A 27,484-nucleotide genomic window follows, 5' to 3' on the forward strand; every position below is an offset into this window, starting at 1 on the left:
TGTGCCAGTTGCTTTCAGGAGCTGCCCAAGGCAAGCACCGCCCAGCCGGAGCCCACACTTCTCACCCTCTCCTCCACCCCAGCCCAGAGCCCCCTCCTGGAGCCAGCACCCAAAATCCCCTCCCCAGCCCGGAGCCCACATCCCGCACCCCTGCCTGCACCCAAACTCCCTCCCAGAGGCCTCACCCCCTCCTGCAGTAAAACTCCCAGAACCTGCACCCCAACACTCTTCTCCTAGCCTGGTGAAAGTGAATGAGGGTGGGGGAGAGCGAGCGACAGAGGGAGGGGGGATGGAGTGAGCTGGGGGCAAGAAGAGGTGGGGTTGGAGTGGGCCCTTGGGGGAAGGGGTGAGGTGGGGGCAGGGCCTGGGGCTGAGCAGGGTGTCTTGGGGGGTCCCCAAAATTTTTTAAATCAAAATGGGGGTCCTTGAGTTGCTGAAGGTTTGAGAATTGCTGTACTAGAGGTTCCCCAGACTACACTGCATTGTACCCCCAGGGACAGGGGATGGAAGAGCTTGAGAAACCACTGCTCAAAATCACCAGTTCTCAGACTTGGGGATCTGGTGTCCCAAATCTCAGCTGGACAAGTACTTGGCATGTCCCCTTCATGGATGCAAGCAGTGTAGTCACCATGGGTTCTTGTTCTGCCACCAACCTGCATTTGGCTCCATGCCACTGCTGTCTGAGACCCACTCTCAGAACGGCTGGGAGCCCTTTAAATCTGGTGCAGGCAGTGAACTCACCCCCAGGGCTGCACTTGGCCCACTACGAGGACTCCAAGGAGACCAGATGGATGTGTCTTGCAGGAAATGGAAATAACCCCTCCTAAGAGACCGTTCCCTGCAGCCTTTGCTGTTGCCCCTTCCTGTCCTGGGATTGTAAAGAAGAAATTCTTGTCCAGTAATTCCCTGGCTCAGATTCTGGCATGGACCCCAGCGCAGACCTGCAAACGTGCTGCAATAGCAGAGCAAAGTATTGCCTGTATTTTAAGATCCAACAACCCCAGTTACATCCTTCCCCCCCCTCTCCCCCCAACAGGAGCAATAATTTGCCTAGATTTCCATTTCCTGAACAGGGGCTGTTTGTGTATCCATATGAGGCAGGGGACATCATGCCATACTGGGGGGTCAGGACACCTGGGTTCCATGCCCAGCTTTCCCACTGACCTGCTGTGTCATTTCACCTCTTTGTGCCTATAACGATACTGACCTGAGCTTTATAAGTCACCTTGTTGTGTCAGAAGCCGGATAGCAGCTCCCGACTTCTCCCTTGTGCTTCTCTTGCTGGGCAGAGCATTTCGGAGAGGTGCAGCAGCGGCTGGAACCTGGCCCCTGCTGAAGGCAGCTCATGCAAAGACTCTGACATTTAAAAGGTGGTGGTGATGTGGGAAGAACCCCACGCCAGCACAGAGCCAGCCCTGGAGTGGGAGCCATCCCTGACCTGCTCACCCAAGTGCCAGCAGCAGAGAGGGAAAAGGGGTTTGCAGCTCCAGACTTTGCAGAGAGGGCGAAGGGAAAGTGGGCTCCAGTCTTCCAAAGTGGCAGGCAGCTGGGCCCTGACAGAGTCTTTCAAAGGACTTCAACGGGTGTTGAATCGGGTCTTCAGTTTGGGGTTTGAACTCTTGCTCTCCTGTGCCTGCTCCCTGAGCTAACCCCTGGTCTTGTCTTTAAAGCAGGCGCAAAGCTTTTCTTACCAAAAGTGAACGCTCCACTCTGCAAGGCCTCCTAGAGAACAGCAAGTTACCCTTCCTAAGACCTCCTCCAGGGCTAAGTCACGCCACGGGTAGCAAAGCACAAGATGGTGGCATTTCCAACCTGAGGGAGAGGACAGGAACCCATTGAGGGCCAAGGAAGCAACAGGCCTATGTGCACTTCTCCAGTCCCATCCGACCAGCTGTCAAAACATCTCCCAGCAAGTCGAAGCCTAATGGGAACAACCTCCCAGCAGGAGCAGTGGCCCAGAGGAATATGCAGCCAGCAGCATTGAAACCCTTTCCTGGTGCTACAGCACAGAGTTTGCTGGTGTGTGGGCTCACCTGCCTGCCATTGGCCTGGAGGGATCTGCCTTTGCTGCCCCAGATCAGAAAATCCAGAGCAGAGGTCCATGTCTATATACCCAGAGGGGAAGACAACACAGACTGTGAATCGCTGAGTGAAGATGTGGACAGTAAGCTGAGCTCATTGAGCTTGCAAGATGAGAAGTGAATTAGTTCACTGGGAATTATTAGTGTCTGGCCTTAAAGAAACTAGCAATACAGTCTCAGGTGTGGTTCTGCTGTATAGCAGTTTGGCATCCCTAGCATGTAACAATGGATTCTGTTCCCTTATAAATCTAATGATGAGGGTGGCGGGGAGGGGAACCATCTTGTGAGATCCTTTTTTCTAGAGTGTTCAGGACAGAGGGAAGGATTCCTGGGTTGTATCCCTAGCCCCCCCGCTGTGTGGCTTTGGGCAAGTCCCTTAACCTCTCTGCGTCTCGGTTTCTCTAAAATGGGGATAACACTGACCCGCTGCGAGGTTTGATTCAGCAATACTTGTAAACGGCAATCAAAAGTTGCTGAAAGAAGTGTTAGGAAACAATACCCCGGAACCCTCCAGTAATGGTCCAGAACGCCACATGTCAGCGTCACTCCAGCGTTGATTGCTCAGTGCAACACCCGATCCCTATTGGCACATTTTTGATCTCATGCTGCTGAAGTCAGTGGATTTACAGGGGTGTGGTAACCTATAAATTCCCAGGCTGGCTCAGACCCATGGTCGACCTAGCTCAGTGTCCTGTCTGAGAGTGGCCAACACCATGTGCCTTAGAGGAAGGTAGAAGAACTGCTCCCTCCCCCCAGACAGCTGTAGAATAATCTGCCCCTGTGAAGGTCTCATCCTGACCGCTCATAGAGAGAGGCTGAAGCCCTGATTTTCAGAGCACAGCCCGAAGTCCATGTGCACTGAGCACACTCAGCTGTTTTGAAAAGCAGGCTCTGTGCTCCCAAGAAGAGGTGGGTATGCACAGAGCATCTTTAGATGTGCTGGAATGTAAAGCCATTGGGGTAAATCACAACCTAGGAGGTTATCCTTTCTGTCATCTCTGTTTTTAAATGCCTGGGTGGTGAGCATTCAGGCTGAGCATAACCCCACCCCGACTAGGGGTGTTGCAGCAGCAAGGTATTTGATCCTTATGGCACTTGAAATGGGCATCTTATGTTCTTGGATGAGGGGGAATTAAATGGTTCTTGGAGCATTTTAAAAATTAAAACCAGGCCTCTGTTTTGCACACTAAGCAATCCCAGCAAGAGAGAATTTGGATCAAGATTACCGGGAGTTTCCAGAACACATGAAAAGATTGGGGTGAAACCTCTTCTCTATTTAAACGCAAGCAGATTCTTTTTCAGCTGAAGTAAAATGATTTCCTCAAGCTGGCTTATGCTCTTCTGCCCTTTCCTGCTTTAACAAGAGTCCTGGGAGACCTGCTTTATGTTTCAAGCAGTGAAGTGCAAGGTATTAAGGACACAAAATCCCACCCTGGAAGAAGGGAACGAGGTAGCCTGATGCAGGAATCTATTACTCAGAAAGGATTTTTAAAAAGGCTTTCACAGAAAACCCCACTTGAGTTCTGCCCTTGTCTCTGCTGTATTTCCAGTTATTGATTAGTTTGCAATCCAGAATAGCTTGGTGTGCTGCAGACTAGTGTGCTGGTGCCCTGTGACCAGCTCTCCAACATCTGAGGGGTCAGGGAGGGAAAATACGACAGCCAGAACTGGGCTGTGTTTGTTCCATTCTATTCCCCAGTCCCACGTGCTAAACTCTTCAAAGGAAGGACTGATGGCAAAAATATCCGTGCAGAAACCTGACTCTGGTTTGACCCAAATAAATACAGCACGAGAGCAAAGATTGCTTTAGCCTCAGGAAAGGAACTGCAAAGACTTACGCGCGTGTTTAACTCTACTTACGCCCACTGAAGCCTTGAAGTCTGTAAAGGCCAGGGGCATGCCCTGAATCTGCCTCCTTGGTCTCCAGAAGCCCAGTGTAGTAAGATCAGGCCCTGAAACATAAACCCTTGTATCAGAGGCCTGGTATGAGGCCTGAACTAAAGTGATGGTCAAGACTTTGCGAACATAAAGCAAAGTTAAGCTGTTAGCCAGAGACAGGCCCTGCTCACAGAAGTTGGCAAGAAGGCTGCTAATTGCATGTATACATGTGCCAGGATGGCACCAGAACATCCCGTTACGAACACATTCCACAGAGATAATGAGGAATTGGCTGGCCCATTCTAAAGACAGGGTCAAAAGGATAACATGATGGATAGAGTTGGCTGTTCGAACCAACCTGTACCAGGAGACAGGCAGCATCCTAACACGCAGAGGGGTTGTACCTCAATGCATCAGGAGTGATGTGTGACTTATTTGTACCTGTGTATAAGACTGCACCCCTGAGGGGATGTCTTTGTCCAGCCTAGGGGGCAGTGGAGAATCCCGCCATGGACTGCCAGTCCATTGTCAGGGTGCATTTTTCTTAGTATTTCCTGTAGAGTTTGCAGGAAACTATTACTGTGCTTCGTTTGGCAATAAACCTGGCCGGGTGCCTTCGTCCCTTATCAGAGTCTGTGGTCATTGGGGGTTCTCTCGGGGCCTGCTGGGTCAGCGATCTGCAGAGCCGGGGCAGCACACAGAGGGAACACACGCACACAGCCGACTGTTATCATCACTGAACAGAGCAGAGCAGAACAGGTTTATTTATTTGTTTTTAAATGGAAGTTCCCAGCTGTTCAGGTTGCCTTGAAAACATGGACCCACATATTAGCAGATGCAGTGATGCCTTTCTGCATTTACACAACAGGAAGAGGGTGTGCCCCATGCATCAAAGACCATGCAATAAATGTCCACATTGTTAACTCTTTCACTGCTTACCAAAGCATATAGGAAAGGAGACGGGGGATCAGCGTATGAGGACAGAGATGGCTTGTCTATACTTAAAGCGGCGCGGCCGTAGCATGTACCAATGGATTCTGTTCCATTATACTTTGGAGGGCATGTCCCATCGGCACGGGTAATCCACCTCCCCGAGAGGCAGGGTGGTAGCTGGGTTGATGGGAGAAGCTCTCCTCTGACTTAGTGCTGCCGTCTACACCAGCAGTGAGGTTGGCATAACTGCATCGCTCAGAGCGACATAGTTATACTGACAAGTTGCTAGGGTAGGCCAAGCCTAAGCTTTTGTACGCTGTAACTGTCAGGGTTGCAGGGCTAGCTGCAGCTGTGTCCCCTTCCTGGTCTCCCTGAATGCACCCCCTTAGGCATCAGGCCTTTTGCTTCTGCCTATCCCAGGGGCAGACACCAGACTCTGGGCTACTGTACCCTGGATATCAACGGCCCTTACGCTGCAGGCCCAGCTCGCTCTGAGCACCTGCCATTCTGCCCATCGAGCGTCCATGCCCAGAGCCATGCAGTGATCAGACAGCCTTCTTACCCCCAAAGTACTGTTTATTTTAGCAGTGGAAACAAAGCATATAAGCAAAGAAAGGAGACTGAAGCAACAAACAATCTACATGTATGTTTACAGTATCTACAAGCTCACCATTCCCTGAAGACAACACAGGCTGGCCTCGTGTCTTCAGATACCCCAGGGAGTGTCTATGTCTCTGCCTGGTTCCCCCAAACAGCTACCCCCACTCTTGGCAGGGGTTCTTGTTAAGCCTGCCAGCATCCTTTAGGTCTCCTGGGATCCTGTGCCTCTTCCTGACCTGGCATTGTCAAATCTTCACGTTTTTGCCAAGAAGTGGCTTATCTTGAGGCGTTCTCCCCCTTGCTGGTTGTTTTTCCTACCAGCCCCTGTCAAACGAAACCCATGTGTTTGTACAGGCATACCCCAATAACCAGACCCCGTTTTCAGTGATGATTGCAGAACAGCTGCACATCCACCCCAGCACCGGTTTTTAGATTGTGAACGCTTTAGGGCAGGGGTCTAATCCGGCTCTTTGCTTTGTGTCTGTGCAGCACCTCCTGCCCTGGGGCTTCTGGTCCATGACAGGGGCTCCTGGGTGCCAACTGCAAAACAAATGCTGCTACTAACAGAATGAAGATCTAAACGCTCCGCTGCAGGTGGGCTTGGGAGAACAGGGCAGTGCTGCCAACACTCGTGATTTTTTCCATGAAATCTGCAATACCTGATTGATTAAAGCTCCAGCTGCTGGAGTCAGGTGATTCCATGACAGTCTCGACTTCTCAGTGTAAAAACAGAAGTTTCTAGCCTTCATGCTTGCCGAGGAAAGCTTGAAAACACGACATGAGAGTGCACCCGAAAGGCTCAGAAACCAGAAGCCAAGGGGAGGGGGGGGGGAATCTTGTACTTTCCAACATTTATTATGTTTTTAAAAAAATCTCATTGGGAGGGGAGCTGCCCCCTGCTTTTTTAATGTTGAGCGTTGCCGATGCGAGGGTATGTCTAGCTACAAGCCCGCAGCTGGAGGGCAGACACTTGCTACCGTGATGGAAGAGGCTTTTCCTTTGGTGTAATAAATCCCCCCCCAGGCTGTAGCTAGAAGTCTTCTACCAGCTGAGGTTGGCTTAATCGTCTGCGAGGGGGGGGAGTTTTTCACACCCGTAGCCAGGTAGACACACGCTGCAGGCGTACGGCAGGCCGGGGCTTGGCCCCACACCTCGCCCCCCCGGGAGGGCGGCAGGAGACACGTGCCCGCAGCGCCAGGGACCAGCTGCCGCCTCCTCTCCGGCGCGGGGCGAGCTCGGGGGCGGGTCCCGCGTTCACCCGCCGCCCGCGCTGCATTTCCCCGGGACCTGGCCGGGGAGCAGCCGCCGGAGCCCAGCCCAGCCCAGCCCGGGGCCATGGCGCTCGTCTTCCCCGCCATCCGGGTGCTGCTCGGCCTCTTCTTCCTGCTCACCGGGGCCGTGAAGCTGACGGACCAGATCTCGGCCGAGCTCTACCAGCAGCTGGTGAGTGCGGGGCTCGCAGCCGCCCCCCCCCCCGGCCCCGGGGCTCGCAGCCGCCCCCCCCCCCCGCCCCAGCCCCCGGCCCCGGGGCTCGCAGCGGCTCCGGCCGGGGAATCGGGGCTCGCCTTGCAAAGCCGCCGCGGCTGAGCGCGGCCCGGGCTCGGGCTCGGGCTCGGGCTGGGCTCGGCTCGGCTCGGGGGCGGGGTGTTGTTTGTTCCAGGTCCTTGCAAGCAGCAGGTCGGGCTCGGGCTGGGGCCGGGAGCTGGGGCCGAGGGGGTCGCGCGGGGGCGGGAGCGGGGTCGGTTTCGTTTCCCTACCTGGGCGGGAAGCGGGCTCGGCAAGCGGGGCTCGCCCGGCCCTGCAGCCTCCGAGCGGCTCCCCGTGAGTCTAACCCCGGTCCAAAGCGGGGTGGGTGGCGAGCCCCGACCCCTTGACCGCTCCCTGGCTCTCGCTGGGACTCTGGGCAGCCGGGCTGGCAAGTCCTCCCCCCGCAACAAGCGAGGCTCTGGGGGTATTTCCACCTTTCCCATTGGCACCGTGCGTTTAAACCCCCCCCACCCCACTGCACCCCTGGATTGTGGGGCGGTTCCCCCCCGAGTTGTAAAGAACAGGAGGGCGACTGACCCGGGCAAATGAAAGTGCATCGCAGATGCAGGCCAAGGGCTCTTCCCCAGATTGTTGTTGGTGCTGTGCGTTGTGGGAGAGCTCAAGTCATGGGGCAGCACCCCGGGGTGCGAGGGGCTGGAGTAGGATCAGGGCCACAGAGTGAAATAGTTGGCACAGCTTACAAACACGTATCAAAAGAGATCTAAACCTCGCGGCCTAACACTGGGCTCTGGTTACCTTCGCTAGGTACGCATTAAACCCTAGGATGGCAGAACTGGCAGGGACTGGAGAAATTATCTTTGCTTCCAGCAAGTTTGTTTGTTTGTCTAACAGCATTTTGCCTGTAGTCACTTGCCCTGTTCCCTTGTCCAGTCAGTAAGTTTTCCCCCTGTTGGTTGTGTGGCTTTCTCACAGCAGCAGGGGAAAGCAAAGCAAAAAACAAAAGAAAACAAAAGACGTATTTGCAAACCCACAACTGGTGGGGGACTCAGGCCAGAGGTGGCATCTGAACGGGCTGTTACTGGCTTCAGGTGGGGTGGTCCAGTGGCGAGGGGTCAGGCGAACTGGGTTCTATTTCTCATCTCTGTCACTGGGGTCGGATTTTCCAAAACATCTCAGCCCCAACCATGTGAACTGGGCACGGCATGGGCATGCAGATTTTCAGAGGAGCTCTGCGTATGGACTACGTGTTGGATGCTGAGCAATCTGGAAAATCTAGTGCCATCCCTGGCTGCAGGGCAACTGCATTCAGCCCCCCCAGTAGGCACAAGGATGGGTTATAAACCACAGCTTGGGAAGTGCCGGGGCTACGATAAACTGATTCTACGTTACTTTCCACGTAAGGGTTGTTGAGCCTCAACCAGTGCAGTTATCGGGCGAGTAAGCGCTTTCCAGAGTCACTTAGGCACGGACTGTCCAGAGAGCAGCAGGTTGGGTGCTGAGCTTGGAAAATCTGACCCCAGATGTGGGTGCTGAGCACTTGAAAATGGGGGGGCCTGATTCTGCTCTCAGGTCCACCCGTGTCAATGAAGACTATCTCCATGGAGTTACACTAGTTTTACACCTGTACAGGTGAATGCAGCATCTGGCTCACAGCCCTTAATATCTGTGGCTAGTAGTGTGGGATTGTTATCGCAATTTTTCAGGAACTGCCAATATCGCTGTGGAGCGCCTTGCTAAGAGGCTTTGCAGAATCTGACAAGAGAAGAAGTAGTTAAATTATCTGCCAATGAACTTTCCCTGATATGACACACACCATAAATGAACTTTGATTTAAGCTGAGGCCAACAGGGAATAGAGGAGCAAAGAGCAGAGGTTTCCAGTTCTCTGTGGCTAAGGGGCAGTTTTTGCCAGCTGGCAATATTATCATAAGAGGAGAAAAGAAAAGGAGGACTTCTGACCCCTTAGAGACTAACCAATTTATTTGAGCATAAGCTTTCGTGAGCTACAGCTCACTTCATAAGAGGAGAGTTTTAGCACTGGAATGTCACCTAGAGCTGCAGGGAAAGAAACTGTCCATATCTCAGCAGCAAGGCATTCTCTGCCACCTTGAAAAATTCCACCTGTAACCTCACCTGAAGCATTGATGATGATTTATTAGGGTCGCAGTACCTATACTCTCTGGCAGCACTGGTGTTGACTTCTTGCATAAGAACATAAGAACGGCCAGACTGGGTCAGACCAAAGGTCCGTCCAGCCCAGTGTCCTGTCTACCGACAGTGGCCAATGCCAGGTGCCCCAGAGGTTGATCATTACCTGTTAGGTTCACTCCCTAACAGGTAATGTTAGTAATTCTTAGTCCTTATATAGCCCCTTTCATTGAAAAAGCATGTAGCTACCCACGGTGAGAAGTATCATTGGTCCCCTTTTATACACAGGGGAAGTAATTTGCCCAAGTGTCCCACTGATTTAGTGTCAGAGCTAGGGAGAGAACCCAGGAATCCTGGCTGCCTAAGCCCCCCACTCAATGCATTGTAAGAACCTGTATAATTAAAATGCCCTAGAGTGGTTGTGCGAAGGGTTCTTAACTGCACCCCCCACTCTCACCCCACAGAAGGAACCTCGAGCTAGTCCAAAAGCAGCCTGGAGATGCAGGTTGGAGCCGTGCACCATGGCGTTCCAAGCGCAGGGCTGCTAGGCTGGGACCAGCTTCTTCAGGCACAGAGGGCCCCTGCCCCAGGGTGGAATGTGCTGTTCGATTGAAAGGTCCGGCTGCCTGTTTCACAGCCTGGCTGGGCCCTGAGTGCTTCAGAAAGCCTGGCCGGAGGTGTTGGGGAAAGTGGGATCCTACGGGATGGGAAGGTGCTGGTCAGAGGGTGGGCAGAAGGAGGGATTTCAGGTGGGGTAAGAGTTTACTACACTGCAGGGCAGATTGTTGGTGCTTTACAAATAAATAATGTGTCCCTTCTAGGCCTAGGGCCTGGTTTCCAGCAGTGCTGCGCCCGCGTTGCCCCGTCGACTGCCCTTGGGGGCACCTAGTGCTACTGCAGACAGGCCCTTTAATTGGGAGCCACCCAGCTGCCTTTCTATATCTCAAAGCAAGGGGTGCTCTGCTCCTTTCCTAGCCCCCTGTGGGCTCCAGGCTGTAGAAGGGGGCCGCCCAGCTTCTCTCTCCCAAGGACCATGCACTGTGGCTAAGCCTGTGCCGTGGGCCCGAATGCCCTGTCCCTGGGAAGGGAACCGCTGCGGCCCCATACCCGCTGACTGACGCTCCCTTCCCCGTTCCAGAAGTCCCAGTTTGTGCAGTTTGCTGACGTCTTCCCCCTGAAGGAGTTTGGCTACAAGCCAGAGCCGGAGCAGTACCTGCAGGTGGTCGGCTGGATCGAGGTGGTGGCCGGGGTGCTGTTGGCCTTTGGGCCGCAGCTTCTGCAGGAGATCAGCAACTTCGTGCTCACCATTGTCATGATCGGTAGGTGTCGGCCGCTGGGCTCCTAGGTGGAGCTGGCCAGCGGGGCTTGTTACTGAGAGTTCCCCGGCCCGGCTACCCCCTCTCCTCCCCTCCCACCAGGGGGTCCTGGCTTTTGTTGCAGGAGCCCCAAAATTGATCTTTTCTCCTCTGCGTTGATGCCACCCCGTCCTCCAGAGCTCCCAGCCCAGCCCCCAGCTCTCCGGGTAAGGGGCTAGGATTCTCTTTGGAGCAGTCTCTGGTGGGCGATACCCTGTGGCTCCCCAGGGGCTGGGTGCAGGGTCCCCACACTATCCCCAGCCACTGTGGCAACAGCGCCTTGAATGGCAGGCTCTGCCCGCCTGAGCCCTGTTACATGCCTATGCGGTGGCCGAGCCTACGAGTGAGTAACATGACCCGCTGAAAGACACCCAGTGTCCTGAGCCAGAGATAGAAAAGGTCAGTCAGGTCTCTGCTCTCGGCAGGTGGATTGCTTTCTGCGGGAAGTTCCCCAGGGGCTTGGCCTGGTTGCAGGAACTGGGACTTCCAACAATTCCTTCTGCCCTGATATTCAGCCTAGATTTTCTGCTTCCTCCACCCCCACCCTCCATCTCCCTCCTATTCACACCTGTTGGCTAGCTCTCAAGCCTCCCCTGCCTCTTAATGATCACTGTCCAAGCTCAGCCAAACGAGCTCTTTATGTTCCGTCATTTAAATGCGCCACCCCCCCCCCCCACCAGCCCCTGACGGGTATAAATCCTCGGCAGCCGCCTCCTCCTCTCTCGCACCAAGTCTCCTCAGAGCGTCTCTGGAACGGGTCGGTGTTAATGGGGGTGTTGCAATGAAAGGTGGGCAGCAGTTTGCAGCATGCCAGCAACCTAAGGGTTAAAGGCAAGTGCAAGCACCCTTGCTCGCTGGAAATACAACCGAAGAGGGAAGCTATTCTCCAGGGTGAAAGGCTGCCATGCCCATCTCCCGTCCCTGGCAGGATTCACCTAGCTGGGGGCTGGCTGATAACCATGTGCCCAAATGGCCTGTCAGTTACAGGCCAAAACACCACACTCTGGCAGCTCAAATCACGAAGCTGCACATGTTAAACTGGGGACCTTTGGCTTGCAATGACAGAGCTGACCTCAAGTAACCTGGCCCTGCAAGCTCCTGGGGCTAGCAGGCATGCATCAGGTTCAAATCTAGCATGTTAATAGCATCTCCCTGTCTGCCAGGCCCGGGGCTGTGCAGGTCAGATGGTGCCTCGTCTGTCCCGTCACAGGACGATGGACGTTAGATTCCTCTCGGGCCCCATCTAGCCCAGCCCCGTGGCCAACACTGAGGGCTCCGTGCAGGGGATTTACTGCTGCTGTTTTGACCAGCTCTGTGGCAAGGTTAATTGGAAGAGAGAGTGGAAAGCACTTTAGAGTCATGTTTGCATCCCTTTGACCCTGACTCCATGCTGTGTTGCTCACAGGGGTGTGGTCTGGTGTGGGGAGGGGCAAGGGGGGCTTTATGTCCCCTCTGGGGATGCTGGGACCTGATCTGCCCCCTCCAGCATAAATTAGAGCATCCCCAGAGGCTGCTCTAAATTTACCGCCCCATTTGGACAGCTCCACCGCCCCAGAATAACAACCCCCATCCCCTCCTCAGCATGACCCTGGGGGCTGCAGGGTGAGCCCAGCAGGGCCGTTGTGCAGGCAGCGTCCCACTCAGTGTCTGTCCGTGTCGTTCCCCCCGCCGCCCCATGCTGGGGATATTCCCCAGGGGCTGGTTAAACTGGCTGTGCAGCGGCTGAGCTGCCGTTAGGCTGCAGCAGGGCACAGCATGGGTTCTGCCAAGGGGAGCGTTATCTGTGCCGGCAGCGGTTTCCTCGCACTCTCTAGTCTAGCCAAGGACCTTCCCAGAAATGCTGTGGAGGTTTGTGCGGTTGGTGATGGGGCGGGACCTGCTGGCCGCAGGTGTTTGCTGTTGCTGGCTGCCGCCAAGTCCCTGAGCGAGGCCGGGGAGCCACAATGGCAGAGCGGGAGCGAGCCTGGGAACGTGTCCCCTTTCCACCCCCTGCTCCCAGCATCCTTGTCCTTAGGCAGCCGGGGCCGCTTCCCCGAGGTTCTCCAGGGGGAGCTGCGGTGGCTTCCCTCTCATGTTTGTTTGGCGCCCCAGCGGCGCTTGTGCAGAGAACAGTCCAAGCTAGCTGTCGGGCAGCTAATGCCGAGACCCTGAGAGATAAATCTCTGGCAGAGGAACATGAGGTCTGCCCAAACTGGAGCTGGGCCTGGCACCTCAGGGCCTGGTCAGCATCTGTGGAGTTCAAAAATTATCCCCCAAAGAAAACCCTCTGCACCTGAGTCAGGGTGCTGCACCCTGCCTGAGTCTGCAGAGTGCCTGAGACCGTAGCTCCTAGAGGTGTGAATTGCCCCCATCCAGCTCATGAGGTCTGTTGACTCTGAAGTGTAATGACTGCGGTTCAAGGCCAGGGGGCTCCCTTTTGGAGCTGGGTGCTTTGGGCTGCTGGTGAAGGAGTGGCTCTGACCTTTCCTTGGTCCATCCCCTGACTTCCCCAGCGTGTTTTTTTCTCTCTCTCCCCAGGTGCCATCTACACCCTGCTGGTGCTGAAGGAGCCCTTCTCCATGTGCGCTCCGGCTACGATCTGCCTGGGTCTCCTGCTGCTGCTCAACATACGAGGAAGGGGGGGCAGGGCCAAGTCCAAGTTTGAATGACTGGAATGAAATGGGGGGCGGGGGTGCTGGATTGGCAGGAAATGATGTCATTCCCCCCGACAAAGTGTTGCAATGACATGGCTTCCTGCCAATGAACTGGCCGCTTATGCGCAGTACAAACTCTAAAGCTCCTGGGGAGGGACCAGCAGGCTGATTAATCCGGGGGGCCTGGGGTACCTGCTGCAGGTGTGTGCAGAGCGTGGGAAGCAGCTGCCTGGCTGGAAGCTCTGCACAGAGGCTGGGAAGTTTCTCTTTCTGCCCTGGCTTTGAAGGCAGCCAGGTGGGGCAGGGTAATTGGAGCTGGGTCATGGTGCATTGTGCTGGGATCTCATGGGGGGGAAGCTCTGGAGTGTGCCCCAAATGGGTAACAGCTGTGTGAGTTCCCACAATGGGTCACCCTCCAGCGTGACCTGGGGGGACTCCGGGGGGTCAAACTCCCGTGGCCTAGCGAGCCCTTCACCTCTCTGCCTATTTTGCTCTGTCGCTAAGAATCATATCATGGCGCCAGTGCCCCCATGGAGCTGTCTGGCCGGACCTCGGCGGAGGAGGTGGTGCTGACTCCGCTCTGTACGGGGGGCCGCATAGCGCTGACTTTTAAATAAAACCTCTATTTCCAGCGGGCTGCCTCCTGTTCTGCCCCCGGTCTGGGCCTCAGCATCCAGCGGCGGCTGCAAATGGGTGGGTCGCTGCCATGGACTGTGCGATCCTCGCTGCTGAGGAATGGGAAAGGTTCTGGGGGTGCTAACCCCATCCTCGCCCCTTGGTGGGCAAGGCATGTGGTGGAGGAACTGGGCCTCTCGGGAGACTCCCTGACCATGCCCTGGATGGGCCATGCCTGCCTGCTGGTCCAGCTGGGCCCAGGGGAGAGTGCAGGTGGGGTGTGAGCATAGGGTGGGGCTGGGCCCAGGGGGCAGCTGGGTGGAGCTTGCCTGTGGAGGGGCCATCCAATAGCTGTGACACCCCCCCCCCCCTTTCCCCTAGAAGTGGGGCTGGGCTCTGACTCACACCGGGTGGGAAGCAGCAGAGAGCCCTAGAGGACAGAGCTGGGGAAAGCCCCAGTGCGTAGCTGTGGCCAGAATGATGGTGAAGGTTCATGAATCGTCCCAAGGGCCTGTTCCGTAGAACTGTTTAAGAAAAGACGTACGAAGGAGACAGACTGAATTAAAGTAAACAGAGGGGGTCTGCTGCTTGCCCCCAAGGACTGGGTTAAGATTATGAGTGGTAAACAAGAGGAGGAGGGGATGGGCAATTAATGGACCAAAATTGGTGCTTTGGAAATTAGGCCTAATGGGTAGGCAAAAAGCGAGAGGCGGGACCATTCCACCCATCACCCCTTTTGGGGCCCCTTAAAAGAGGCTTGAGGAGAAAGGAAGGAACTTCCACCACCGTGGCCGGGGCAGGATTTTTACTGCGACGCTCAGACCTTGATACCCCAGTGATGACACTTGAGCATCTGTGCTGCACCAGCAAGGACCCCAGCCTGCTACGTGCGAAATCCTGCTCTGTCTGCCCGGCCCCTGGGTGTCTTTCCATCCCCCATGATCATCCTGCTCTCCTCTCTTGGTTTTTCACCCTATCCTCGGATCGGCTGCACCGCAGGGCAAGAGGAGACAGCTCAGCCGGCTCTGAGGAAGTGCAATGAAGCAGAAGGACCTGCTGTGACCAACCAGGTGATGTCCCCAATTGGGGAGGCAAGCCAGGGCCCAGAACAGCAGCTGTCACGGCCGGCCTGCCAGCCCAAAGCATCCATTCGTAATTGATCAACCACCCTGTGTCCTGCGAACGTCAACAAAATCTGTATTTCCCCCCATCTATGCTATTCTATCTCTCTTCTCCTTTCAGCCTCAGTGATTTGTCGAATGTGGGGACTGACGTTACTGACTCAAAATTGCCTGGAACTACCCACTTCTTTCCCAGCTGGGAGGGCTGTTTGGCAGAATGAGCCTCACCCATAATCACCCTCTCTAGAAAGAGACTTTGATCAGGTGTCATTATTTGTGTTGCATCATCTCTCAAGTCCAGTTTCAGAGTTTTGCCTTGTTTTGATTCTTTTCCTTTCCTGGGATTCAGTTAGTAAATTTCTAGCCCTTGGCATGAATTTCCTGCGGTGTTTGCTGAGTTACTGAGCGGCAGAGGTCTCCAGCTACTGCCTACCCTCTTCCCCCCCCCCCCCCACACACATTTAACACTGTTTAATGTTGGACAGTGACAGGATCATGTTCGTGCTTTGGGCCTGCAGCGTCCATCCAAATTAATACAATGGGGTGGGCTGTGCCTCAAGGCCCCTGCAGCCTAGTACAGTCGCATGCAAGCAGGGAGCCCAGCCTTTCCTGCCCTGCTATGCCATCCCCTGCTGCCTCGGGCCGGGGTCTGTAATGGACACGCCTTACGGTGGGTTACGTTTCTCTTTCCTCAGTGCAACTGAGGCTACGTTGGCATCAGCCTGAGGCTGTAGCATCGTGGCAAGAGTCGTGCCCGTGTATCAGAGATGTTGGCAGTGCTGTGGTTCTGTGGGCAGCAGAGCCTAGTGGGTCACTAGTGGTCAGCTCTGGGTTCAATGGCCTCTCCCTTGCCCCTGTAACTACATTGGCTGATTCACCCTGCACCCAGGGAGGGGAGGATCCAGCCATGGGGTGGGGTCGCAACTCTGGCTTGGAAAGGGCTGTGGCTCCCAGGAGGGCAGCTGGCGACTACAGCAGGTGCCCGGGGACAGCACAGGCCTCCTGGTGCCTTGAGGACGAGGTCTCCCACAGCCCCTCCCGGGGGCTCTCGCAGGGCAGAAGGGGGCTCCTAGCCCTTAGGTTGCTTGAGAAGATGCAGCAGGGACTGGTTTGGGGACAACCGCTTCCTGCACAAGCTCGGTCTAGCAAGCGAGGGCATGCGCGTGAGCTGCTGGCATCCCCAGAGCAGGCAGCGTGGCCATGGCTTGCGGGATCAGGGGGCAGTTGCTGGCAATTCGGGGAGGGACAAATCCCTGCCTCGCTCCCTCTGCTGCACCCCCACCCAGCAGCACTTAGCTTCACCCGCTGACATCCCCCCGAGCCTGGCTGTGAGGGATTCTGGCTGTGACAGGTGTGGCCCTGGCTCAGGATCCTGGGGGAAGGGGGAGGACTGTTCCTGCTCAGCTGCCGGGCTGGGGTGGCTCTCCGGGACTCCAGGCCCCTGGGGGACGCCTGAGGCTCAGGGCTTCCTGCTGGCTCCCCACCCCTCCATCACTCGTAACATTCCCCGCATTTTTCCCCAGCCCCAGTGGCTCCTGCTCTTACAGGAGCAGGGTTCACTTTCCTTCCTCTGCTGGCGAGTCTGGTGTTTGCCAGCCGTCCAGCAGGACGACTCCAGGGGCTGATGCCCTCAGTGTGGGGCAGAGACGGACCAGGCTTCCCCACTCTGCCCCAGAGCAGGGCTCTGCTTGGGGTCTGAGAGCAAGGTTTGGTCTCTCGGGTGAACCAGTTAGCCTCCTTGCTGGCAGAGCCAGAGGCCAAGGGCCGTGTAGCCCCAAGGACTGAGCTCCTTGCTTGGCCCTACCAGGGAAGGGTAGCAGCATGTTGGCAGGTGGGTCTCTGCTTCTCATCGATCTTGGGGGGCATGGTGTGGTCTAGCAGGGCCCCACAGCTTCCTAGACCCAGGCATGAGCCTTCCGGTCAGCCACTGTGGCATAGGGAGTGGTTTGCTGTGCAGACGAGACCCCGGGGAGCAGACGATCAGAGAGCGATCGGCCTGTGGGCGGACGGCAGGTGAGGCAGAGCCACTGTGGGGGTGGGAGCCAGGCAGCAAGCTGGAGCCTCTCCGACATGTGCTGGACCAACTGTCACAGGGCCAGGGCATGAGAGCCCCAGAGTCCCTGGGGGCTTGCTTTTGTGGCGAGGCATGTGTGTGTCAGGGCTGTCAGACTGAGAATATAGGCCCCGCTTCGCCATTGCCCTGCCTGGGAGGGGAATCAACTCGGAAGGATGGCGCTCGCTTTGCACTAGTGCAAGGTTTCTTAAACTTCATTGCACCGCGACCTCCTTCCGACGACGACAATCACTACGTGGCCCTGGGAAAGGGGGACCAAAGCCCCAGCCCCGCCTCCCTGTGGGGTGCCAGAGCTCGAAGACTTCAGCCCTGGGTGCTGGGGCTCGGACTTTGGCTTCAGCAAGTCTAACACCAGCCCTGGCGAACCCATTAAAATGGGGTCCCAGCCCACAGTTTGAGAGCTGCTGCCCTAGTGGAAACAGCTACACCAGGAGCAGGGCAGTGGAGAATCAAGCCCAAAGGATTTGCCAGGCAAGCTCAGACAGCATGTGTCTAGATAACATCTGAGACCTCAGAGGAGGAGGAAATACCTGCAATGTGCCTGATTCCCTGACTGGGATAGATTCCTGCCTGACCCCTACAGCTAACATGGTGGAGCCTGGGATTTGATTACCACCATCATCCTACCTTGCAGAGATAAAAAGGATGGGCCAAATCCTATCCACCTACTGAACCCCTGAAATGCCTGCTAGCGTCAGTGGGATTGAGAGTGCTCAGGATCTGATCTTGGGTTAGTGATCCAGCCTCAGCATTTGCCTCAAAGAACTCCTGCAGCAGGGAGTTCCACAGCTCGATTATGGGCTGCATGAGAAAGCATTGGGTTCATTTTGAAAATAAAAGTCATCTATGCTTCACCCTGATGCTAATGTGTCTGAGTTGCCAGCACCACATCATAGCCCAGTGAGCTGCTTGGCAAACTGCTTCTTGGTCTGGTTTTCACTGACAATCAAAAAGAATTATTTACCCCCTTCTCAAGCCTGAGATGAGTATCTGTGACTGGGGCCTGAAGGAGACCATGCGAGAGAGTCTCAGGGGCATAGGTGCTGGAACTAAGAGTGTGGAGGGGGCTGCCGCACCCTCTGGCTTGAAGTGGTTTCCATTATATAGTTTGGTTCAATGGCTTTCAGCACCCCCACTATACATATTGTTCCAGCCCCCGCCCTGCTCAGGGCCTCAGATCGGCACCTCTGACTCTCTTGCTCTTTGTTTCTGAGAATGGAGAATTAACTTTTGGGAAAGTTGTGGGCAGGACAACCTCTGAGAACCAGGTTGCCTCGCCTGTGGCCTCCGCCCCCACCTGGTGAAAAGGCAGCCGGGTGGGCTCTGAGACCGGGGGAACACACGAGGGGACGCACTCAACAGGCTCGCTGAGGCATTTATTCCGGAATCCCCGGGGGATTGCAGCCAGACCCAGAGAGAGGCACTGGTCCCCAGCTCTGGACATTTTGCTGCTCCTGAAATCCCCAGCCTCAGAGGAGAAACAGCCCTTGGGAGATGACACATCCATGGTCAGGGAGGGCTTTTCTTGGTGTGTTTCTACTAGCATTGATTATTCAGTTGTCAAGTGCATGGGAAGGAAGATCTGAGGTCCCGGACGACTGGAAAAAGGCTAATGTAGTGCCCATCTTTAAAAAAGGGAAGGAGGAGGATCCGGGGAACTACAGGCCAGTCAGCCTCACCTCAGTCCCTGGAAAAATCATGGAGCAGGTCCTCAAGGAATCAATTCTGAAGCACTTAGAGGAGAGAAAAGTGATCAGGAACAGTCAGCATGGATTCACCAAGGGCAAGTCATGCCTGACTAATCTAATTGCCTTCTATGATGAGATAACTGGCTCTGTGGATGAGGGGAAAGCAGTGGACATGTTGTTCCTTGACTTTAGCAAAGCTTTTGACACTGTCTCCCACAGTATTCTTGCCAGCAAGTTAAAGAAGTATGGCCTGGATGAATGGACTATAAAGTGGATAGAAAGTTGGCTAGATTGTCGGGCTCAACGGGTAGTGATCAATGGCTCCATGTCTAGTTGGCAGCTGGTATCAAGTGGAGTGTCTCAAGGGTCGGGCCTGGGGCCGGTTTTGTTCAATATCTTCATAAATGATCTGCAGGATGGTGTGGATTGCACCCTCAGCAAGTTTGCAGAAGACACTAAACTGGGAGGAGAGGTAGATATGCTGGAGGATAGGGATAGGATACAGAGGGCCCTAGACATATTAGAGGATTGGGCCAAAAGAAATCTGATGAGGTTCAACAAGGACAAGTGCAGAGTCCCATGCACCACTACAGACTAGGGACCGAATGGCTTGGCAGCAGTTCTGCAGAAAAGGACCTAGGGGTTACAGTGGACGAGAAGCTGGATATGAGTCAACAGTGTGCCCTTGTTGCCAAGAAGGCCAATGGCATTTTGGGCTGTATAAGTAGGGGCATTGCCAGCAGATCGAGGGACGTGATTGTTCCCCTCTATTCGACATTGGTGAAGTCTCATCTGGAGTACTGTGTCCAGTTTTGGGCCCCACACTACAAGAAGGATGTGAAAAAATTGGAAAGTGTCCAGCGGAGGGCAACAGAAATGATTAGGGGACTAGAACACATGACTTATGAGGAGAGGCTGAGGGAACTGGGATTGTTTAGTCTGTGGAAGAGAAGAATGAGGGGGGATTTGATAGCTGCTTTCAACTACCTGAAAGGGGGTTCCAAAGAGGATGGATCTAGACTGTTCTCAGTGGTAGCAGATGACAGAACAAGGACTAATGGTCTCAAGTTGCAATGGGGAAGGTTCAGGTTGGATATTAGGAAAAAACTTTTTCACTAGGAGGGTGGTGAAACACTGGAATGTGTTACCTAGGGAGGTGGTGGAATCTCCCTCCTTTGAAGTTTTTAAGGTCAGGCTTGACAAAGCCCTGGCTAAGATGATTTAGTTGGTGATTGGTCCTGCTTTGAGCAGGGGGTTGGACTAGATGACCTCCTGAGGTCCCTTCCAACCCTGATATTCTATGATCCTTGGTGCACATAGTCTGCCTGTCTCAGCAAAGAGATCCCCAGAGGGGGCAGGAGTCTCCCATTGGCAGGGGTTCCATTCTCCCAGCTCACAGGGAGGCTGGCAGGGATGCTTGGAGATCGGACCGTTGGAGGAAATGGAGGTCCTAATGAACTGATGCTGGCCAGTACAACATACTGTGTGTTACGCTATCACTTCTCCTTATGTCTGCAAAGAAACTCCTGCAAAATGTGGCCCATACAGTGCCGTGAGCCTGAGTCTGTAGACAGACTGAAACTCCAAGAGGGATGTGAGCATCGATCACCATGGCATGTTGACTCTGAAACCTAATGACAAATGTAAACAAACACCAGCATATTTCATTGCGGATCCTTTTAATCAAGAAGTCAGTGACTCACTGTTTGTAGGTGGAGCCTGAATAGAGGATAGCTACTTTTCCCTCTCCAGCTTGACCTCCGCTGTATTGGAGGCCTTGGGGATCAGTTAATTATTTCCTCTCATGCTTCCCACTCACAAACACAGAGCAGCAGGCCCGGTATTGGGTCTACGATCATACATTGGCACAGTGCCCAGTTGTGTGGTTTCTGGGCGCACACACCCATAGCTGGGAAGGGGCCCACAGGTTCCAAAAGGAAACCATCTAAGAATGTATTTCTTCCCTTCCAGCCAAGGTTCTCAAAGCATGTTATAAACATTAACTAACTAACCCGTGCAAACCTTGATGCTCAGGTGGGAGGAAACTGAAGTACCGAGAGGGGGACGTCACGTACCCTAGGTCACGCCGTGAGTCTCGGAACAAAACCCAGGTCTCCTGAAGCCCCAGTGCTGGAGCCTTTGATGGAGCACAGCCCAATCAAGTGCTGCGCACGGATCTGGTGGGGCATCTGGGTGTTAATTCTGAACATCACTTTGAAATGAACAAAGAGCAAAACCTGAAAGGAACAGAAACTCCAGCGTTGCTCTCCCTTTGCCGCTTGTTCAGCACAGCTGGTGAGTTGTGGAAACTTGACCACATGGAGTTGTCATGCTCCCCATCCATCCCTCGGGCTGCACTGCACCAAATACATGCTCTGCGGGCTCGTGTCCCGTGGGCTCTCCCACTGCGGGTCTCTGCAGGAGCCCGGTTCTCGGGGATTCCTGCTAATATTTCCCTTGGCTCAGAGCCCAGGGGTTCAAACCCCTCAGGCCATGATCCTTGCTCCCCCCATTCCCGTGGGATACGCATAATTCAGCTAATGTGATCGTTAAAGGTGCAAACAGGAGCTTAGTGAGTAGGAACATAAGAACGGCAATACTGAATGAGACCAAAGGTCCATTTAGCCCAGTATCCTGTCTTCTGACAGAGGCCAGTGCCAGGGGACCCAGAGGGAATGAACAGAACAGGTCATCAAGTGATCCATCCCCTGTAGCCCATTCCAAGCTTCTGGCAAACAGAGGCTAGAGACACCATCCCTGCCCATCCTGGCTAATAGTCATTGATGGACCTATCCCCCATGAACTTATCTAGTTCTTTTTTGAACCCTGTTATAGTCTTGGCCTTCACAACAGGAGCAGGATGGGGATTTTACGTCAGTATACTGCACTGGTGAGACCAATACTGCATCCAGGTCTGGGCTCCACATTTTAAAAAGGATGTTGAAAAATTGGCAAAGGGGCAGTGAAAAGCCACACAAGTTATCTGAGGGCCAGAGAAAATCCCCTGCAGTGAGAGATTTAAAGAGCTCCGGCTGGTTAGTTTATCTAAAAGGAGCTCGCAAGGTGACTTGATTACTGTGCACAAATAACTTCCCAGGGAGAAAATACCAGGCCCGAGAGGGCTCTCTAATCTAGCGGAGAAAGGCCGAACAAGAACCGGTGGCTGGTAGCTGGAGCCAGACGCTTGGGAACATAAAGGAGGTGCATGTTTTTAGCTGCGAGGGTGAGTAGCCGTTGGAACGGGCTGCCAAAAGAAGTGTCGACGTCTCCATCTCCTGATGGTCCAGCCTGGCTGCCTTTCGGGAAGAGGCTTTAGCCCACACAAGTTCCTGGGCTCAGGACAGGGGTAACTGGGCAAGGGGCTGTGGTCTGTGCTATGCAGGGGGTCAGCCAAGCTGATCTGAAGGTCTCCCCTGGCCTTTGCATCTAGGAATCCACACGGGAGTCGCTCATCTCCCAAGGTGAGCGTTGTTGTCCTGCTGGAGTCTGGGGTTGAGGTCAGGACCAGTCGCGGTCAGGCACTGCCCCAGGGCCAGCCAGAGGTGCTAAGCCTAGTGCAGCTGGGCAAAGACACGACACCCTGTAACTTACAGTGGTGCATCTTGCCTGAGTAGTTAGCCACCAACAGCTGTAACCAGTGCCAGTCCCCAGGGGGTGAATTCTCACCAGGGGTGGGGCAGGTGATGCTGTTCCGCATCCCAGCTACGGTTAGGAAGAAACTTCACAACTGCGAGAGAAAGGGGGGCCAGGACACCTGGGTTCTGTGTTCAACTCTCCTACTGCGTACGGGTGAGTCACTGCCCCACTCTGTGCCTCAGTTTCTCCACTGGTAAACGGGGCTAGCGACACCCTGCTCTCGGCAGGGGTGGGGGAATTGCAAGTGTTAATTTCTCCAAGTTCTGTCCCTCCTTTCCATCCCTGATCCTGCAGCAAGTGCTCTGTGGTTAGATTCCTGAGCCCCACCGCAGTCCATGCCAGCGCAGACCCTGGCTTGCACCCTCAGCTGCCACATTGCTCAGTCAGTCCGGCCCTGAGAGCAGGGAATGAAAGGGCCCATTATCGCTGCCGGTCACACACGGCTGATTCATCCCAGCCGGCACCAGGCTTTCCTGCTGGGCTAAGCACTCCGGGCTGGTGTGGGCAAGAGGACTGGGTCAGGGAAACAGGAACCCCCTTCACCTCCGCACAGAGTGGCCCCCGGTGCTTTGTGCCCGGGACTCTCTGCCTTAGCTGTTAGGTCCCATTGTTCTCATCTGCACCCCACTCCGTGCAGATGTGCATGACGTGGGCCAGGGGCTGACGTGGGAGCCAGGGCTGCGTCCCCACAGCCCCACTTGCAGTGCTGCTGGCCTCCTCGGGCTTGGGGAAGCCTTAGAAGGGCTTTTCCTCGAGAAGTCCCCTTTTACAAGCATGCACAGGTGCCTTGCCCTGCCCTGCCTCCAGCTGCCGCCCCATACCCTGCGACACCGTGCGGATTAACCCTTGACAGAGAGAGACGGCGCTCGGGGGCGGTGGAGATCAGACGTGCCACACAGCCTGGCCGGGCTCCTTAAAGCCTCCCAGAGACCTGGCTCAGCCAGACAGCGACAGGGACGGGAACGCTGCCAACCCACAAGCCAGCCTTGCAGGGTAAGAGACCGGCTTGGAGCCAGGAACCTGAGCATCCCCCTTGCAGCGACATCTCATTAGAGGGGAGTGCTCAGAACTAGCCAGTTCTTTGGATGGGGCTCTCGGAAGAAGGGGGTGATTTGCTGGGGTAGGGCCCAGAGCCAGTTTCCCACCCCCCCTTCCAAGAGGAGCGACTGGCTAGGGGGCTTTAGCAGGGCAGGCTGCTTTCCCCTCCTTGAAAAAACATTTAGCTGCCCCACCGTAGCTGCTCTGGTTTCTACACCAGCCATAGAGCATGGAATGGCCTGGAATGGTAGAGCCCTGTTATTCCTAGAGATGGGAAAGTCCTAGAGATCACTGGGCTCCTTTTTCTGCCATGTGGGACGGGCCTGCCATTCAGCTGTGACAAACAACGCTTTTGGCTCAGCGCTGCAGAACCCAGTGGGGTAGCTCTGTGAAAGAGTGAGCTTTGGAATTTGTATCCTGGGTGTGTGAAGAGTCTCTCTCTCCTTGGCCCATCACTTTGCTGCTCTGTGCCTCAGTTTCCCCATTTATTCAAGAGGGATATTGCTATATCACCTTTGTAGAGGGCTTTGAGAGCTACTGCTATTGAGCACAACATAAGAGCCAGGGCGCATTATGAGGATCTATATTCCAAGCTAAGTGCCACTCCTGCTTAGTAATAAACAGTCTAATGAGAAAGCTTAAGAGGGCCAAATATTTTTTTGTTATCGAACTCACTGCTCTGCCAGTGGGCTTGGAAACGGAGCTGGTGTATGCGGAATAGTCTAACATGGGCTGTGTCATCGTGACATTCACAAGAGCACCAGCTTTTCGAGGGCTCCGCACCAACCGGTGGGGCTAGGTTCCCTGCCCCCGCTGCCAATTTGTTTGGAACTCAGCCCCGCTTGCGAGTGCCGAGCTCCCAGAAATCAGGGCCACCCAGTGTTCCTGGCAGGTCTCCCATACAAGCACTAACCAGGCCTGACCCAGCTTAGCTGCCAAGATCAGACAAGATTGAGCACATTCGGGGTCTGGGGGCAGATCCTCTACTGTTGTCAGTGGAAGTTAGGAGCCTAAATACCTCTGAGGATCAGGGCCTTGGTGAGTAAATACTGACACTTAAGGGCGGGGGGATGATTTTGGTGCTGGTCAATGGGAAAAGGTCAAGGCAGCCTGAACTCTGGGGTGGCCTTAAGATCCCTTCTCTGTAGCACGGAGTGTTTCTGTGGCTGGGCCGAAAAGCTCAGCTCATGTGGTTTAAGTCTCTTGAGAAAATCTGCAGCCTTTCGTGGCTGTCTGTCAGCTAAGGGCGCCTGGCAGTGTCTCAGCCTCCCAGCGTGGGGCTGAAATGACTCGCACCAAAAAAGCCACAGCTTCCTTGTAACTGTGACAACCAGTCCCTGGCAAGCAGAATGTGTCTGGGCTGGGGAAGCCTCTGTCCCTCTCTCTCTCTCTCCCCGACTCCTGCTCATCTGCCCATTTGAAGCAGGGCTGCTGCAGAATAAGTCAGTCAGGCAGAGTCCGTGGGTAAGGACCAAACTGATTTTCTTACCACTCGGTCTCTTTGGGGGCTCTTTGCTGCATCTCTGGGGCTTTGCCTTGCTGCCTTTGAGCCCAGCCTTGGGTGTGTGTGTGTGTGTGAGAGTGAGTGAGAGATCTGCATGGCCCCCATGAATAGCCACAGAGCAGGGACAGTGTGAGCAGCAGCTTCCCGCACTCCCGCCCTGGGAGGGCTCCAGCTAGCCAGTCTTTCGGTGTGCTTGGCCTCATTGCTGAGACTGCTAACAAAGGGCCCAGCTAGTGTCCAGTGAGTTGGTGGTTTCAAAAGTGTGCGATGGGGGGAGACAGGAAACCTTTCTGGATATCAGTAAGTCCTAGAGCTGTGCGAGCTTGAGGCAGGGTCACAGGGGCAGTGATTCAACCTCAAGCTTCAGGGCTCAAACCGATCGCCTGCAGGGGTCAGGAAGGAATGTCCAACCCCCTGGTCTCAGCACTCAACGAGTGGCTGAGTGCCTTTGCTGGAAGCTGGCCCCTCTCTGGGGCAGGGCAGTAGCTGCTGATCCGATCTGAGACGCTCGTTCCTTCCCGGTGGGACCGTAGCCCCTTGCTGTGGGAGTGGAGCGGGTGGCTAGCAGCAGGGCAGGGCGAGTGTGCACAGCTGATGAACCAGCGATTGCCAGGCGGAGAGAAGCCAGTGCCTGGCTCGGCCGAGGGGGAGCCGCACTGCCCGGCTGGAGCAGGACGCAGGCAGGGACATTCCGACGGGCGCACATACGCGGCTGTGGCGGGAGTGCTAAGCCCCTGCAGCTGCGAGCTGGGGCTGGGGCAGCGTCTCTGCGGGATCTTCTCTCCGTGGCTTAGACCCTGTGGCCCTGGATGCAGCTGTGCCTCTGACTCAGGGCAGCTTGGTAAATCCCCCAGGAAATCCCTCTCTCTGTGACAGCCCGGAGGGCTCTGCAGTGGGGCTGGGGATGAGGGGTTTGGGGTGTGGGAGGGGCTCAGGGCTAGGGCAGAGGGTTGGGGTGCGGGGGGAGGGCTGCAGGGTGGGGCTGGGGATGAGGGGTTCAGGAGGGAGTTCAGGGTGGGGCAGAGGGTTTGGGATGTCGGGGGTGAGGGCTCTGGCTGGGGCTTGGGATGAGGGATTTGGGGTGTGGGGCAGCTCAGGGCTACAGCCACACAGAAGGGAAACTAGCAAAAGAAAAGAAAAGCAGAGGAGAGGAAGGGACAGAAAAAGCCCAAAGCAGCCACCTGGGGCTTCCTGAGCTGCTGCGGTCGCCCATTCACTCCTCTGAACTTCCACCCAATCGCCTCAGCCTGCCGCTGGCACCACTCCCTTGGGCAGCCGCCCGCTGCCCAGGGCTCAGGCAGGGACGCTTCAGGGGAGACACCCAGCCCCGAACACTGGTGGAGCCAGACCCCCCGTGCCCTGAATATTACTGGAGCCCGGGCACCACAGGCCCATATAACTTGCTGCCCTGATCAAATCAGACTAAATCTGGCTTCCTTTGCCTCTACATTCGGGGTTTTCCTTTGGCCCAGGGAATGGCAGAGGCTGAAGCTCGCTGCATGGATCTATGCGGCAGCTGGAAACACCTGCAGTGGAGCAAGGGCCTATCTATCCTTTCCACCTCTAGCCATGCAACCGGGCCTGGTATTTCTAAGGCAGGGCCACTGGCCCTGGCATCTCGGCCTCAAGGCCTCTCCTGGGCCAGGTCACGGGGCAGGGAAATTACTGACACTGGGTGAATGTCTGCCTATCACCTGCTCTTGGAGCAAAGAGCCACTGCTGGACTAGGGGTCTCGATTGGGCTGCAGTCCCAGGGGGTTTCCCTGGATTGAAAGGGATGGAAAAGTTGGATTGCATTGAGGATGTGCGGCCCAGCTGCTCGTGAGAACCACAGTGCTGAGCCTCCCGGCCGCCCCTGCTCCGTCTGAACAAGGCTCCACCGAGTCGCCTCCTGAATGGTCCAGGCAAAGAGCTAAGGCTGGGAGGTGCTGCAGGAAGGGGGGGTGCTGGGGGAGGGACTTCAGCCAGCTCTGATGCCCCGCAGCCTTTCAGGAGCCAAGGCGTTGGCTTGGCTGGAGGGTGGCGTGGGGACGGCGCTGGCCGCGGTCCCAGCCCCTGTATCAGCTCGGCCCGGAGATGACCAGCCGGCGTTTGGATCGCATGCCTGGGAAAGAAAAAACTCCAACTCCCCAATGCTGCCACCGGTGCCTTCCTCCAAACCTGCTGCCGGTGAAACCTGGCGCTGATTTCCCCTGGGACAATGGCTCTGGCTGGGTGGTGGAGGTGCAGGGCTTGGCCTGCTCTGGCTGGGGCCTAGATGCTACGGGGATGGGTGCACTGCGTGGTGACTAGGCAGTCAGATGTGCAGGGCTGGATTGAGGGATGGCTGGATGGACGGGAGCACGGATCCAGAGACGGACAGTCCCTTCCTCCTTAACCCACAGGGCTCTCTGGTGCGCCGACCGTCTGCCTTCAGGCGAGCAGCGGGAAGAACTGCACTCGCTTGGTTGAGACGTTAACGGCCAACCTGTCTGGCTGGCTGTCAGGCGCCGGGCTGTGGTTTGAGGTTAGGGTTCTCTGGTGATTCCCCTGCAGCCCTGTGGCTGCTGACAGTGCAGTGATGAGCAGAGAGTCCCGTAGGCCTAGACAATGGTCTACATGCTGACGGGGGCTGTACGGCATAAGGAGCCCGAGCTGCTGTCCCGTGAACTGTGTCCCAGCTCAGATGCAGGAACCTCCTCGCTCATCCCGGA

General features: G+C 55.5%; 1 protein-coding gene across 1 annotated transcript; it reads left to right on the top strand.

Moving 5' to 3' along the window:
- Window positions 1–6,619: 6,619 nt before the first annotated feature.
- TMEM35B (transmembrane protein 35B) lies at window positions 6,620–13,747 on the top strand. Its single transcript, XM_077838067.1, has 3 exons — window positions 6,620–6,935; window positions 10,266–10,446; window positions 13,000–13,747. Exons 1-3 carry the CDS (start codon window positions 6,828–6,830, stop codon window positions 13,128–13,130), a joined length of 420 nt encoding a protein of 139 aa, XP_077694193.1. The 5' UTR covers window positions 6,620–6,827; the 3' UTR covers window positions 13,131–13,747.
- The last annotated feature ends 13,737 nt before the right edge of the window (window positions 13,748–27,484 follow it).

This window comes from Eretmochelys imbricata, chromosome 19, assembly GCF_965152235.1.
Source record: "Eretmochelys imbricata isolate rEreImb1 chromosome 19, rEreImb1.hap1, whole genome shotgun sequence".
Taxonomy (NCBI): Eukaryota; Metazoa; Chordata; order Testudines; family Cheloniidae; genus Eretmochelys; species Eretmochelys imbricata.

What these genes read in the sequence shown, in the direction of transcription:
- TMEM35B (XM_077838067.1), top strand. Translation starts at nt 6,828, where the DNA reads ATGGCGCTCGTCTTCCCCGCCATCCGGGTGCTGCTCGGCCTCTTCTTC. An exon ending in CCGAGCTCTACCAGCAGCTG is followed by an intron (nt 6,936 to 10,265) that starts GTGAGTGCGGGG and finishes TCCCCGTTCCAG; the next exon opens with AAGTCCCAGTTTGTGCAGTT. An exon ending in GCTCACCATTGTCATGATCG is followed by an intron (nt 10,447 to 12,999) that starts GTAGGTGTCGGC and finishes CTCTCTCCCCAG; the next exon opens with GTGCCATCTACACCCTGCTG.